Source organism: Apus apus, chromosome 1 (genome assembly GCF_020740795.1).
Source record: "Apus apus isolate bApuApu2 chromosome 1, bApuApu2.pri.cur, whole genome shotgun sequence".
NCBI classification, from domain to species: domain Eukaryota; kingdom Metazoa; phylum Chordata; class Aves; order Apodiformes; family Apodidae; genus Apus; species Apus apus.
Genome location: NC_067282.1, coordinates 134955206 through 134969429, shown reverse-complemented (window position 1 = coordinate 134969429; position 14224 = coordinate 134955206). Strand labels below are relative to the sequence as shown.

General features: G+C 42.5%; 1 protein-coding gene across 1 annotated transcript in view; it reads right to left on the bottom strand.

The window, feature by feature from the left end:
- The window catches only part of PHF21B (PHD finger protein 21B), a 161478-nt gene that overhangs the window by 51714 nt on the left and 95540 nt on the right, over nt 1-14224 (bottom strand). The window contains exon 4 of the mRNA XM_051608007.1: nt 9104-9415. Coding sequence (XP_051463967.1) covers nt 9104-9415 — 312 coding nt within the window. The remainder of the gene's footprint in view (nt 1-9103; nt 9416-14224) is intronic.

The window sequence follows — 14224 nt, the reverse complement described above, 5'->3', positions numbered from 1 at the left end:
AAAACCTAAGAGATTATTTCCCCACCCCCAAAGTTGATCATCTTTCATTATTACAAACTGCACTTCAAGTTTGAATCACACAACCCTCAAATTTTCTATCATCCCCCTCACATTTCTCACTCCCCCATTTTAAATAGAACTAACTTGAACATTCTGACATTTTCAACAACGTTTGCTTGGTAATTTCCGTGAGGCAGAGACAGCCTCCAATTACAATGAAATAGCTACAGCGTATTACCATTTTTAGAGCATTCTTTAGTTTTCTGATGTGAATCAAAGCTCTCAATGGGAGCTACTCTGATTAGCGTCAAAACAATAATGTGCTATAAACTCGCAGCACTAGGAGAAGGGACTCAGAACTTTGTTTACACAGATGATATATAAGCATGTATAAAAATATAACAGAAACTTCCATAAGGGGACTGCCTATATATTCCTACGGTTTAAGACTTCCCTTATAAGGAAGTTAAAATAACTCCCAAGAAAAGGCATGAAATTAAAGCAAATGTATTTCCCTGTTTTGTTTGGTTCTCTACACACAGGCCAATTAATTACTTCTGGCTATAAGGACCTAGACACACAAAACAGGCTGAGAGCTCCATCATTCTTCTGCAGTATCAGGAATGACAAAATGTAAGTCATTTTAGTTCATCTCTTTCCGCTCCTTTTCCTCAGTAGACTCTTCCCAAGCCCTTGGCAGGAGGAAAATATGTTCCATAGACAGTGAATTAGTACCTCCATACCTATGTCGCACTTCATATGAACCTGCAGAAACATTTAGTGACACAAATGTTGCAGAAAACAGAACCATAGGATGGTCTCCAAAACTGGGCCTTGCTATTGTTTCCTGGTCGTTCAAGTTCTTGCAGCATGGTTTGTGTTTGCCAGCCCCCACACAAACACATTTGGAAAGGTTGCTCCTAAATTCTCACAACAAAGCTTCAAGTCAGTGTGAGTCCACTTTTGCTTATCCTTTCCTGCTGAATACTTCACTGCCTTCACTGGAAATTTTTGGCTATGTAAGGAATACCATGTTGGGCCTAATCAGGTTTTATTCAGTTGCTGAGAGCCTTTATTCAGTCTTTGATACCAGTGGGTGTTTGACCCTATTGTAGACCAAATGAAAATGCAGATTGAGAAAAGCAGAAATCCATGCACTTTAGATGTATTGACCATATACATACGTCTGGGATATTTAAAAGGAAGCCATTTATAATCAGGAAGCATAAGTGCTTATTCTGAATCTGACATTTAAATATCCCATCAACAGCAACCAGCATTGCAAAACGGTTTAATTAACCTGAAAGGATGTAATTTTATGCTATTTAGCAAGAAATACCATTTTTTAAGTGCTTTTACACGGTATGTATCAGAGTAGCAAGGCCAAATTCTGCTCTTAGCTACCCATATGGAGAAAATTCATGTACCTCCCTTAACAAACCTGCAACTAAGATGGTGTAAATACAATCAGAATCTGTCACACATAGTCTATAATCCATTTCCTAAAATGGCCATGCTTTTTACAACATTCTAATGGTAGAGTTAGAAGTTAGTAAGCCCCAATGGCAGAATGGATCACTATATGCTGTGCAGGGCTGTGAATCCTTAGGGTTCCCCTCTCCTTGCCTTTTTTTTAAATAATTCTATTTAATTTAATTTGACTGAGCCACCTTTCCTCATCTGTATTTACAAATATCTCCTGAAGATAATTCACCTTAAAGCTACCAAAGGATGACCCCGGAGACTGAGTATGTGATATTGAATCACTGGAGGTCCATAACTGAAATAATCCAATGTCTGGCTGACATCCTTCTGAAAGCCTGAGAAGCATAGTCCACTGGGAGAAATGTAGGATTGTGGGGGATGAACCTGGGCTCTATCCTGCAGTGTGACCCCAGAAGTCACTTCATCTCTCTGAGCTCTGATTCTCCCACAAATTTTGTCTTGCCTGCTTGCATTATTCTCTCTAGCAGATGCTCCCTCCAACAGGTATGCCTTCAGTATCTAAACAGACTAAACAAGAAGGCCAACTGAGTACTTAATATGCTAATAAGACTCTGCTTCAACTCCCTGCTTTACAAGAGCACCTGTGTGCCCCCACATGAGACACTTGGGCCCAGGTATCACAAGCAGAATTGCCAATGGGATTTAGGACAGGAAATACTTCAGAAAATCTCAGTCTCTACCTCTGCCTGTTACAATCTTTGCAAAGTTATTGATGCAAAATTCCCCATCTGTGCTATTGTTCTTCACAGCAGCTCAAGTGGGATCCCAGAGAAGGATTTCGGTCCTTACAATCTCTCTGCAGGTTCCTCTAACACTGTCTGGTAGGATCTTATTTCAGAATTCCTCTGTCTGTAACTCTGGTTTATGAATCCATGGGCATGACAGTATGCACAGTGCAACAACCATCTCATCCTTGGGCCTGCCTGTTCAAAATGTTCCTGCCACAGGCTTTCTGTGCAGTCTCTCCTGTATTGTTATTTCTAATAAAGCACTGTTACCACACCAAGTTGCCCTTATAAACTGACAGAAGCAGATAGCTTGGAGTGCTAATTTGGCCCTAGCAGGAGACCCAGGCCCTTCTTCACATTTGAGGAGACTGTAAAAAACAAAAGAATTTTGGGAAAGTCACAGGAACTGTCACACACACAGAGCAATCATTGCTCTCTTCCTCCAATAGAGATATCCAGAAACCAGGACAAGGCCAGATAAAATAGAGCTCAAGTAAGCTTTCAGCAAATCTGTTCATGAGCCATTGTTGATCAACCCATACCTGGAGAAAGATATAGCTGGTGTGACACTAAGACCAGAAGCCAGAGACTCCAGAAATGCAATTATTTCTTGAATGTTACAGTCTAGTACGCTTCAGATGCCAACAAGACTGCCAGTCCTCCTGTAGGTTGTCAGAATGACCATGGTATGGACCATAATGCAATGTCTTCGTATTTCATCTCCCCTAGACCTATGCAGAGCCTCTGGACCTGTCTTTTGTCCTTCCCTGTGCTCACAAGTTATCATTTCTGCATTGATCTTGGCACATCTAGAACAAGATGGATGCTTACGATTGAGCAGCAGACCAAGAAGTAAGTATGAGCCAGACGGGTAAAGAGCTACAGCAAGAACTAAAAGGGGCCATAGCATGCTTGTGGGACACTTCTTGTTCCCAGGGATGCTGTGTACAGCATGGACATGTTTCAGGCATTCTCAAAATGACCAAAAAGGCCTGTGGTGTGGATGCCAATACAGGGATCATGCCCAAGGCAACCTTTAGGAGCTTCCTGTGAAGAAGCATAAATGGATCCTTTATTTCTCAGTTTTTCAACAGCAAAATGTGAAGTAACAACATCGTAGTGATAATCACTCCATATTGTGGGGATAAATTAACTATTTCCACATACTCAGACACTGTAGTAACATGGATCATAGAAAAATGCTATATACAGCCACACAACCAGTACAGATAAACATATCTATAAATAAAACCTCTAAGTACTACTGCAATACAAATAATAAATAAAAGCCAAAAAGACTTAGTCATGCACACAGGTGGATTTCCAATTACGGATGGAGCAATTTTACAGACAGCAGAGTGGGCACGTTAAGTGGGATGGTGAAGAGAAAGGACATAAATCATTCTAGAAATAAATTATTCTGAAAAATAGCCATCACAGGCAGACATATGTGCTTAAACTTCTAGAATGCATCTTTTTTTTTTAGTAAATGGGATATATAGATAGCTAGGAAGTATATATGAATATCCTCCTATACGTATAAAGGCTACTTTTTCCTGGGGAAAAAAAAAAAAAGAAGAAAAAAAAAAGGATACACCCATGTAGCCTGCTCAATCTAAACATGGATACAAGTAGTTCTTTGAGCTGTGGAGTTAATGAAGCATTTGCAGAGAACAGTCTCCTATTTTGCCAGGAATTTGTAACAATATAAATCCTCATACTGTATTTTACTGTGAAATAACCTCCCCACATAGACAAGCCCCAAGACAAAAGAGCACATGTGCATGGGGAAGCTTGCCCAGCTTTTCTCCAGCTGACCATATGTGAGAAGGAAAATATGGAGAGGAGCAGAAGGCACGTTTTATGCTGCTCCTTGTGGAGTCCTGATGGCCAGTCAGTGTCTTGCTAAGATGTCCCTAAGAGTTGCATGGAATAATAGGGGAAAGAGCATCACACCAGGATCACAGATGAGAGATTACAACAGTATCCAGCTGTTCCACCACTGAGTAATATCTAGTTTGCGCTTTAGAAGCATCTGGGACTTAAGATAGGTGAATAGTGCACATAAAGCACCAAACAGGGATATATACAGAGAACACTGTTAGTGTTGACAAAGTGAGAGCCAGTTCGTGCAGCACCCTCACTCCAGGGGCATGGGTGAGTTTAAAGTCAACACCACTCAGCTATGCAGAGACAGATAAGCTAGCTGCAAACAACATCTCTCTGGAACTAGAGAAGTGGAGCTGCCCAAGAGGCAAAGGTTACCTTGAGCAGTACCCAGTGTACTGCTTCCAGGACACTGACTACCTCTGCACCACATTTCTGCAGAGCAACTTTGTGTGTCTGTGTCATGGTGCTTCATGGCCCAAGCAGATCTGCTCTTCCAGTGCTTTTTTCTTTCACTACAGCTCCTGAAAAGCGGCCGAGTGGTCTGGCAGCTGTATTCCCTTCTCTTTGCTTGTTCTCCCAATAGCTGGCTGATCCAACTGTCTTTCAAACAGCCAAAAGGCTTTCTGTTTTCCCCAAACTAGGTTCTGGGATGCCTGCTGGCCCTCAGTTTTGCTATTTAGAAATAAATGAGGAAGTAGCACAGGGGCATTTTCTTTACCCAGTACATTGTTCCAGCACAGCAGATGGGACTTTGTCCTTCAACAAAGCAACCTCAGATCCTGCTTGCAGTCAGGAAATAGTGGCTAGGATAGGAAATGGTAAATACCACCAAAAAATAATAATAATTAAAAAAATTACAAGATATAATTTGAGATTTATGTTAAAATCTCGTTATACCAAGACTACTTTGTAGTTATAGACATGCTGATATCCTACAACTATCTATTAGCTCTAGGGCATTCTCTAGACAGATTAGCAACAGCTATTCTCTGAAGGCAAAGTACTCCTCGCGTGTATATAGCATATGCCAGCAAAATTCAGCTTATGCCAGCAAAACTGCTTTTGCCAACACAACTTGCTCCAGATCATCCAAATGAAGCTCTAAGCTTCATTTCTCTAAGTGGGAGAAAGAGACTCATGACACCCCTGCACGTACACTTTCATCAGTGTAGCTCCATCAGTCATGTCTTCATACACTGGATTTACACTGCAAGGCTGCCAAGGAATAGCATAAACCTAGAGCCAGTTTCTGGAGCTCTCCATTTTCAGTGCTTACAGATTTCAGTCTTTGTTAATATCACAATGTTTCCTGCTTGTAATAAAAATGTGATAAATATCTAAGCAATTCTCCAGTATCTGTTGCGCATCGATTTATTTAGATACATTTTTCAATGCAGATATGACTTCCATTACAGTCAACAACGTTTCAAAATCACTTTAAAAATCTGCTGGGTAAACAACAGCCTAAAATGAAAGTGCTGACACGCAGCTGCCCAAATTAAAATTCTGTTAGAAACTTACATTTAATCCTATCTATACTTGAAAGTTCTGCATTTAGATTATAGTGTTTGATGCCCTACTTTTTCTGCTGAGTTTCATTTAGCATTTCATTCTTCCTGCTAGATACCACTTGAGATGACCACATATACATCCCAAACCCCTTAAATGCTCTCGAGCAGAAACCACTGTTCAGAAACTCATAACATTACATTTCATGCCCTTGCCCTTTCCCTCATTTTGCAGATGCAGAGAAATAGGCTACAGTACACCAGTAATCTCATTTACTAGTATCAGCTTGCCACCTTAACCTGGTTTGCAGAAAGCTGTCATGATCCTCTACCTCACAAACTTCAAACATTGCAGGGAAGGAAGGAAGGAAGGAAGGAAGGAAGGAAGGAAGGAAGGAAGGAAGGAAGGAAGGAAGGAAGGAAGGAAGGAAGGAAGGAAGGAAGGAAGGAAGGAAGGAAGGAAGGAAGGAAGGAAGGAAGGAAGGAAGGAAGGAAGGAAGGAAGGAAGGAAGGAAGGAAGGAAGGAAGGAAGGAAGGAAGGAAGGAAGGAAGGAAGGAAGGAAGGAAGGAAGGAAGGAAGGAAGGAAGGAAGGAAGGAAGGAAGGAAGGAAGGAAGGAAGGAAGGAAGGAAGGAAGGAAGGAAGGAAGGAAGGAAGGAAGGAAGGAAGGAAGGAAGGAAGGAAGGAAGGAAGGAAGGAAGGAAGGAAGGAAGGAAGGAAGGAAGGAAGGAAGGAAGGAAGGAAGGAAGGAAGGAAGGAAGGAAGGAAGGAAGGAAGGAAGGAAGGAAGGAAGGAAGGAAGGAAGGAAGGAAGGAAGGAAGGAAGGAAGGAAGGAAGGAAGGAAGGAAGGAAGGAAGGAAGGAAGGAAGGAAGGAAGGAAGGAAGGAAGGAAGGAAGGAAATGTTTATTAGTGAAAGTCAACAATGAAACTTCCCTCCAACCCTAATGCTAGTAGCTAAGGTGTTTCTGCTGTTGATTTGTAATCACCACTCTGGGAACAATCCAGAATACTGAGCATGAAGCAAGAATAGTTGTTTGTTGGGTTTTTTTTTCATTGGACAAGAAACCTTGCAAAACCAATTTAATTTGGGTAGAAGAGTGATAATTAACATGCAATCCAGTACTAAGCTTCCTGGCAGCTTAGGATAAAAGGTCAGCTTGCATTTTTTTACATTTACAATTTGGTATTTCTAATTGTTTTTATCCATGCCGGCTGACTGTTCCCGAAAGAGAAAACCACTATAGGCTTCTGCTTCAGAAATTCACCATGGCTCAGCTTCTTCCATAAATTACTAGCATCAGAGATACTAAATCACAAAACTACAGTTACTGAAATTTTTCTATGTGAAGACATTTCTAAAGAAAACCATGGAACATCCTCCTCTTGCAAAACCAAGGCAAATGCCAAATGCTGGGCAGTATTTCCATGCTATTCCAATAACAGCAAGCTTCTGCTTAAAATAAAGCTGTACTTTGTGAGAAAAGTCACAATGCCAGAACAAATACTGCTTCAGGAAACAGAACTGAGTGCACTAGTGTTAGGCCGTTGCTCCAGCAGACTGCAATGATCACATGCTGATCACAGCATGTCTAGGGATGAGGAAAGTGTAAGTGGGACCAGTTTGCCCTTTTGAGAAGACAGGAAGCACTGTGGATAATTCAACAGTGAACTAGCTTACCAGGTTAGAAAGCCTTTTCCTCTAACAACACTTGCGGAAGTTACAAGTTTGTGGCTAACTGTTCTAACCAGCACTGTTCTCCAGTGGGCTGTTATTTCACTGCTCAGGCTAAATACATTAAATGTTACTTCAACAGTCTTCCTTCACTGTTTTGATTCTTTTCTTCCTATGGACCTGACAGTGACAGCAAAAGATAGTCCTTCACAAAATGAGAAACCATTGAAATATTAAAACTTTTATTATTTTTATGATATATATATATGATACAGATAACGATATGATATTGTTATTTTCCAGGATTCTAAGTAATATCTACTGGAATAGCTTCACGTATATTTTCAATAAAGCATAAACACCTTCATTAAAGGCCAGCATACAACTAAAATCAATTTCCCCACATCCTACAATGTAACATGTAAAGACAACACCACTTCTCCAGAAAAAGTGATGATCATTGCCTGTCCAGTGTTTAGGAAGGGGCTTCCTGAGCATTAAAAAGCCTTGCACATTCCAACATAACCTTGATTTACAGTAGTCTTCAGGTAGAGCTTGTCTGGTGCCCTTTTCCACATCATGTTCTTTCCTTATTCACATCCCAAGTTTTTGAAGAGGAATTAAAAGTACAAAACCCCAGACTACCACAGCCTCTACGTGCAGAAAGTAGGAGAGAAATCCACATTTCCAACATTAGCAATAATAGTTCACACCTTCTCCTCCAGAATTTTAGGATGGCATTGTCACTTTCTTCACACTTTAATGGAATTTGCATCATTTCCCTCACTTGACACACACCACGACTGGAGTAAAAACTTCTTTTGTGGCTGTTAATGGACTATACAAAACAATGTGTCCAGCAAACAGCATCCCTTCCTCTTTCCTCCTTTCACTAATTCAATACATTTCTTTCATATTTAGATTACAGTGAACATAAGCATGAAACATATATGTATATACATGCATACACCTGGACCTGGAAGCAACAGCCTGCCAGCTTCCATACAGTTTGTGCTTTTGCCCCCCTCCCAGGGAAGGTACTGGCACCAAACCATGGCTACTTGAAATGACAGCACAGCCAGGAGACCAGCCATCCCGACAAGCAGCAGCATCTACACTCACAACGTGGCAACCAACACTTCTTTACCTATACCTTCCTGCTTTTAAGAAAAGCAGCCACAGAAGGCGGGCAACTGGGGGCAAGCAACAAAAGGTTGCCAACCTGACTCCCTCCTACCAATGCTGCCAGAGGTGAGGGGACCTGCCTGTCCCCCAAACCCTCTGGGCAACCCTGCTTGTCCCCCAAACCCTCTGGACAGCCTTGTCTGTCCCCAAAACCCTCTGGGCAACCCTGCCTGTCCCCCAAACCCTCTGGGCAGTCCTGCCTGTCCCCCAAGCCCCCTGGGCAACCTTGCCTGTCCCCCAAACCCCGCGCTTCGGCTCAGCTCCCCGCTCCCCTGCCTGCTCTGCACCTGCTCTGTCTCGGGCAGGGCAGGGGAGTCCCCGCACCCCCAAGGGGGCAAATACCCGCACCCGCCGCGGGCCGGAGGACCCCCAGGGCACCAGAGGGGGAAGCCCTCCCCCTCCCAAAGCAGCGGGGCGCCGCCAGGTACCCCGAGGGCACTACTCGGACGAGGAGGCAGCTCTCCCGCCCCCAGCACCTCCCCTAGCCTGACCCCACCTGCCGCCCCCGCGCCCCCATCCCCTCGCAGACCCCTCCAGCCCCGCCCCCGCCCGCCCCTCCCGCCCCCGCCCCCCCACCGCGGCGGCGGAGCCCTGGGCGCCCCGCCCTGCCTTACCTGGGCGTTGGAGCCGAGCTCGGGCTGCCGGCGGGCACCCAGCGGCTTGCCCGTGGTCTGCAGGTTGATGGGTGCGCTCTGCGGGGGCTCCACGCCCGCCGCGCCGCCGCCCAGCCCGCCGTTGAGGTGCGCCGTCACCATCGCGATGGGCGCCTTGGCCGGCAGGACGGAGATGGCCAGGCTCTGCCCGGGGCTGCCGCCGGGGCTGCCGCCGCTGCCGGCTGCCTTCAGGAGCGCCGGGACGCCGCCGGGCTTGGCGCTGCCGCCGCTGCCCACCAGCACGGCCGCGGGGCAGCTCCGCACCGCCAGCTTCTGCCGGGGGAGAGAGAGAGGAGGGGAGAGAGAGAAGCGGCATGGTCACCTCCGGGCTGCAGCCGGACCCCGAGCCCCCCTGCCCACACCGCTCCGCCCCCCCACGGCGCCCGCAGCTGCCTTGCCGGGCTCGGCCCCGCCGGAACGGATTTGGGCTTGTTTCCTTGGACGGTTTTCTTCTGGGAAGGACAGGCAGGGGGAATGTCGGGCTTCCCCTGCTCGCTCGGGAACCCGCGGTCTCACTCGGGGTTTTCAAAGTCTGCTGTTGTTTTTTTTTCAATCGGCACCTGTGCTACCTGAACTAATGATCCTGTCATAGGTCTAGATAGTATTGCAGCTCTAATGAATAATAAAAGGCTTAAAGAATATTATTTTCAGCTTTCTCTGCCATTAATATGAAAATCCCTTACACGTGCTCATCATCTCACTCCAGTGCTTGGCTACTTCTGCTCTTCTACACCAACTTACTTTGGGAGTCGGTTTGTTTCCCTCACACCCTCCCCCCCTTTTTTCTTTTGTTCTCACAAATGTTCACTATTCTTCCAGTCTTTTGTTGTTTTGTGTTTTTTTGGACTTGGTTTTGTTTTCAAACTAAACTCTTCTCCATAGCACCGATTTTAATTCGCAGTTCTCCGTTTTTCTTAACAGTTGTACTTTTAAATTACTGCAGAGGTTATTCTGTCATCTGTAATAGGTATACATTATGATTTTGTTATAGTGGCTTTTAAAAGACTCGTATTTGAGATTTCTATAGACAGTTATGAAGTCGCCATACAGAAAATGCCAGTGTCGGCATAAAATACTTCTGAAAAGAAAAAAACTTTTTATAAAAAGTTGTTGCACTGTAAGCTCAGAAGCTGTTCTTATTAATGCCATTTAGGTATTTATGTGAAAAAAAAATATCCTGGCTCAGGCCTCTTTCGATACTTTCAAGTATTAATCCTCTCATTTTTACAAGAGTTGACATTAAAGGTACTTAATCCTGCAAAAACTGATGCCTGTGTTAAACTTTACTTGCTGACTGGTCCTATTGGCTCTTTGGTGCAATTACATCTAGCCCTTCAGGAAACTTCACTGGCTGTCTAGGTCTGCTGCTGCACTACTAAAGTCTTTAAGTTTTGTTGTCAACTTATCTTGTTTACAATACAGTGAATATATGCATGTGTGTATTTAAAGTCACAGACATGCTTCGTTTTTTTCCAGAATCAAAGCTTCAAATCTCACTTCTGGGCATAAAGTAGATGCGTTGTCATACAAAACTGACTCACTTCTAAGAAAATACCTTCCTTCTTACCTTTAAACCCATTATACACTTCAAGGCTGTCTGTAAAGCCGTAATTGTCAAGTAAGTTTGCTACAGGAATTGTAGCTTTTGGATTCGTAAGAAATGGCAAGGATGTATTTTATCAGAGGTATCTGCTTCGTATTTTAATACAAAGAAATCACTTTTTTTTGTCATCTTTATTCTAGTAATCATAACTTCATGTAAATTGTTTTAAGCTTTGTTCATTTTTCCCTTTACCTTTCATTCTCCATTATCCTAACAGTCATCCCAAGGAAGCACAGGCTATATTTCCCTTAGGCTATGCTGTTGTAGATCGTAGATGTTTTGAAGAGGAGAGAACTTTTCTTTCAGTATTCTTTCAGTATTCCTTTCAGAAATACACCTGTCTGAAATTTTGAAAGTACTCAAGTGAAAGCCAAGAAGCTCAGGTGCATTTTATGTAGCTGGAAAAAGCTGTTCATGACAAATTTCTATTAAACTACTATTGCTCTGTTTTGTTGTACAGTGGAACAGAGCTACAGATGCAGAACAACTGCATGTGGGAGAGCCGAATGCCACTTCTTGTACTCTACCCAAAACCTCCTTGCATGGCACTTGTTTAACCTGCACAGTGATACAAAGCTTTCAGGTTTAGAGTTCAGCTTTGTGGCTGTACTTTCTGACTTTTTTTTTTTTTTTTTTTAATTTATGTCATGTGAAAAACACTAAAAGCTCACAGACTGTCAGAAAATGCTGTACTTGGTTACAGTGCTATAAATCCCTTACCTCACTGGAGTTAGTCCAGGAAGGAAATTCTAGCTCTGCTGCAGACAACCAGGGGTTTGCTGCTGATGTCAGCAGTGCCAGGGTTTCTCTTTTTTTGTGGAACTAAGAGAATCTGCTATTCCTGATAGGTTACTGTCTTAATGAAGTGTCTTGTAATGTTTGTCCTCAGACATGTGAGCATTTGGATTACTGAATGAAAAACTTCTCACAGAAGCACTCAGTGTCACTGTACTGATTTCATGTTTTCACCTAAAATAAACAAAATTTGTACTATGTAGTACTCTAGTGGTATTAGTACAGCTTTACATTTCTCTCAGGCAGTTCGGCAACACAAAACAGCCAAGCAAACAAAACTCCCATAATCCCAAAATATCTACAGTCTTTTGTAGGACACTGGAAAAAGCCATTAAATAAGCAGTAAATTAAGACTTTCCTGAAAAAATCCAATAGGAAGTAATTTCTTTTTATCTTGTTCCAAAGATGGGAAATGTATCAAGAAATACAAAAGCAGAAATTCTGTAAACAAAATATTCGCTGCCCAAACTACCATCTAGACAATTTCTACTCTTCTCCCTATGTGCATTAACAACGAGTTGGTTTGTGTGTCCTGGCATGTGATGTGTATTTTCCTAATAAACTGACAAACCTTATCTAGTTGTGTGTATGCAACAAAAGAAGCTAACAAAATAAGGGTTACTGCTTGCTTCAGTCTACGTTGAGATAAATATTAAACACTTGTAAAATTGAACATTCATCTCCTAACAGAAAACTTTCATTTGAATTTAGGTTTTGGGGCTTTTCAAAATGTTAGAATCTAAATATGGAAGCACATACAAAGGATCAGGTGCTTGAGATGAGCTTCCAAAAGAGAGTTACAGAAAAATTGGCTGTTTGGGGAAAAGCAGCAACAATATCTCTTCTGTGCCTCATTTATTCATTTTCTGAAAATGTGCCTACCAAAACTTCAAAAATACACACACACCCCCCCCCCCCCACCTTAAGCAGATTGAGTTAGTTAGGAGATGAGCTGTTACACTGTTTTTCTTTGTAAGAACTATTTTTATTTTATATCCCTGGGAAGACATTGATAAAAGAGTGTTGGCAGGAACAAAGATTATGATATGAGAGATTAAAAAAATCCTCAACAAAACCTACATCTGCTGTATTCTATTTCTGCCAGATTAATTAAAAGAATAGTCTTGGTTCTTAAAGAGAATTAAAATCTGCATTTTGAGAATCAGTCAGCATAACATATTCTCTGACGCTTTTGGAATTATGAATAATAAGAAACTAAGCAAGCTTTCGACATGGCAGCTGAAAACATGTGCTGATATAATGGAAGAGCCAAAAGAGGGGGGAAAAAAGAGAAAAAAATTGGCTTTAAATGCTGGAAAGCGGGTCGCTGCTTCTTATCCACAGCATAACAGTCCTCACAATACACCAATTTTGAAGCAGCGCCTTTTCAATAGCAACACAACTTTCATTTTCACTGCAGGATGCCACAGGCAAACCGGAGTTTGAAATATGTATGCCAGTCACATGCAAACACACTACAGTGTGCTGGAAAGCTGCCTCTTGTTTGTGATTTCCCATCTTGTACGTGGCATGGTCTCAACTTCTTAAAGCAGAGCTAATATTTTTTCCATACATATCAAAATAACTCCGGCCCTACTATTTGTTTGTACATGCAAGCCCTCTCTCCACCCCCTCCTTTCTATTGAGGTCTGTGCTGTAAAGGTTTGCAGATGACAAGGCAATGGGGCAACAGTTTGAGCCTCCCCTACTAGCAGTTACTCAAATGCCCCTTCTCCCATCACGTACCACGAATCATTCTGTTTACTGAATAAAGAAACGGAAAGAGCAAAAGGAGAAAGCATTTGAAGGTGGCTGTGCTGTTGTGATACACATGCTGAGCACATGTGTGCACAGACTCCAACTGGACTCTGCATGAGCAGCTTCCCTTTTAGCAAAAGGTTTTGGTTCCTTCTTTTTTTCTCTCTTCAAATCCTTATCAATCTGATGTCAACTTCACTTCACACTTCCATCTCAGATAAGAATATGGTCATGTTCTGCAACGGAGCAATACTTGGCTACTGGCTGCTCTTCACCATGACAGTGATTTAAAACAGATGCATGCCTCTCAGCAAACCCTCACATTTTCTTAGTTAAATACAAGACCTGTTTAAAAAAGACCTAGAATTCACTGTCGATCACATTTATATTTTAACACTTATATGCTGTAGATAGAGACTTCAGTCCATTAATCTTTCTAGAACGATGCCTTCCTGACAAAGCAGTTTTGCTGTGGAAAAACTGCAATTGTTTTCAGAGCAGTATCAGTTCTTTTCCTTAGCAGCCCTATGGCTAAGAGAAAACATTTGGCATAATCCTGAGAGTTTATGTAGCTTGCAGAAGACTGGCAATCCACTTTCAAAGCAAAATGATGGCTTGTCAATTAATAATTTAACATTAGGCACTAATCTAAGGCCCTGCATGCAAAAACAGCTGAACAGACTTCTCCAGCAATGAGGGCCATGACCTCTGTTCATTTACTCAGTTGTCACAATGTAATTCTCTTGAACAACAGAAGATTTAGTATTAAAAAAAGTGACAACACACAAATGCACTGCGAAAAGACCACTGGCTATTGCACTGTATAGTGTCTCAGGATTTTGGTACAATACTATGAATTTCCATGTATTTCTAATGTATTCCCAAGTTTCTACTGACATACATGGCTGATCCTGCCTGATCCGTGC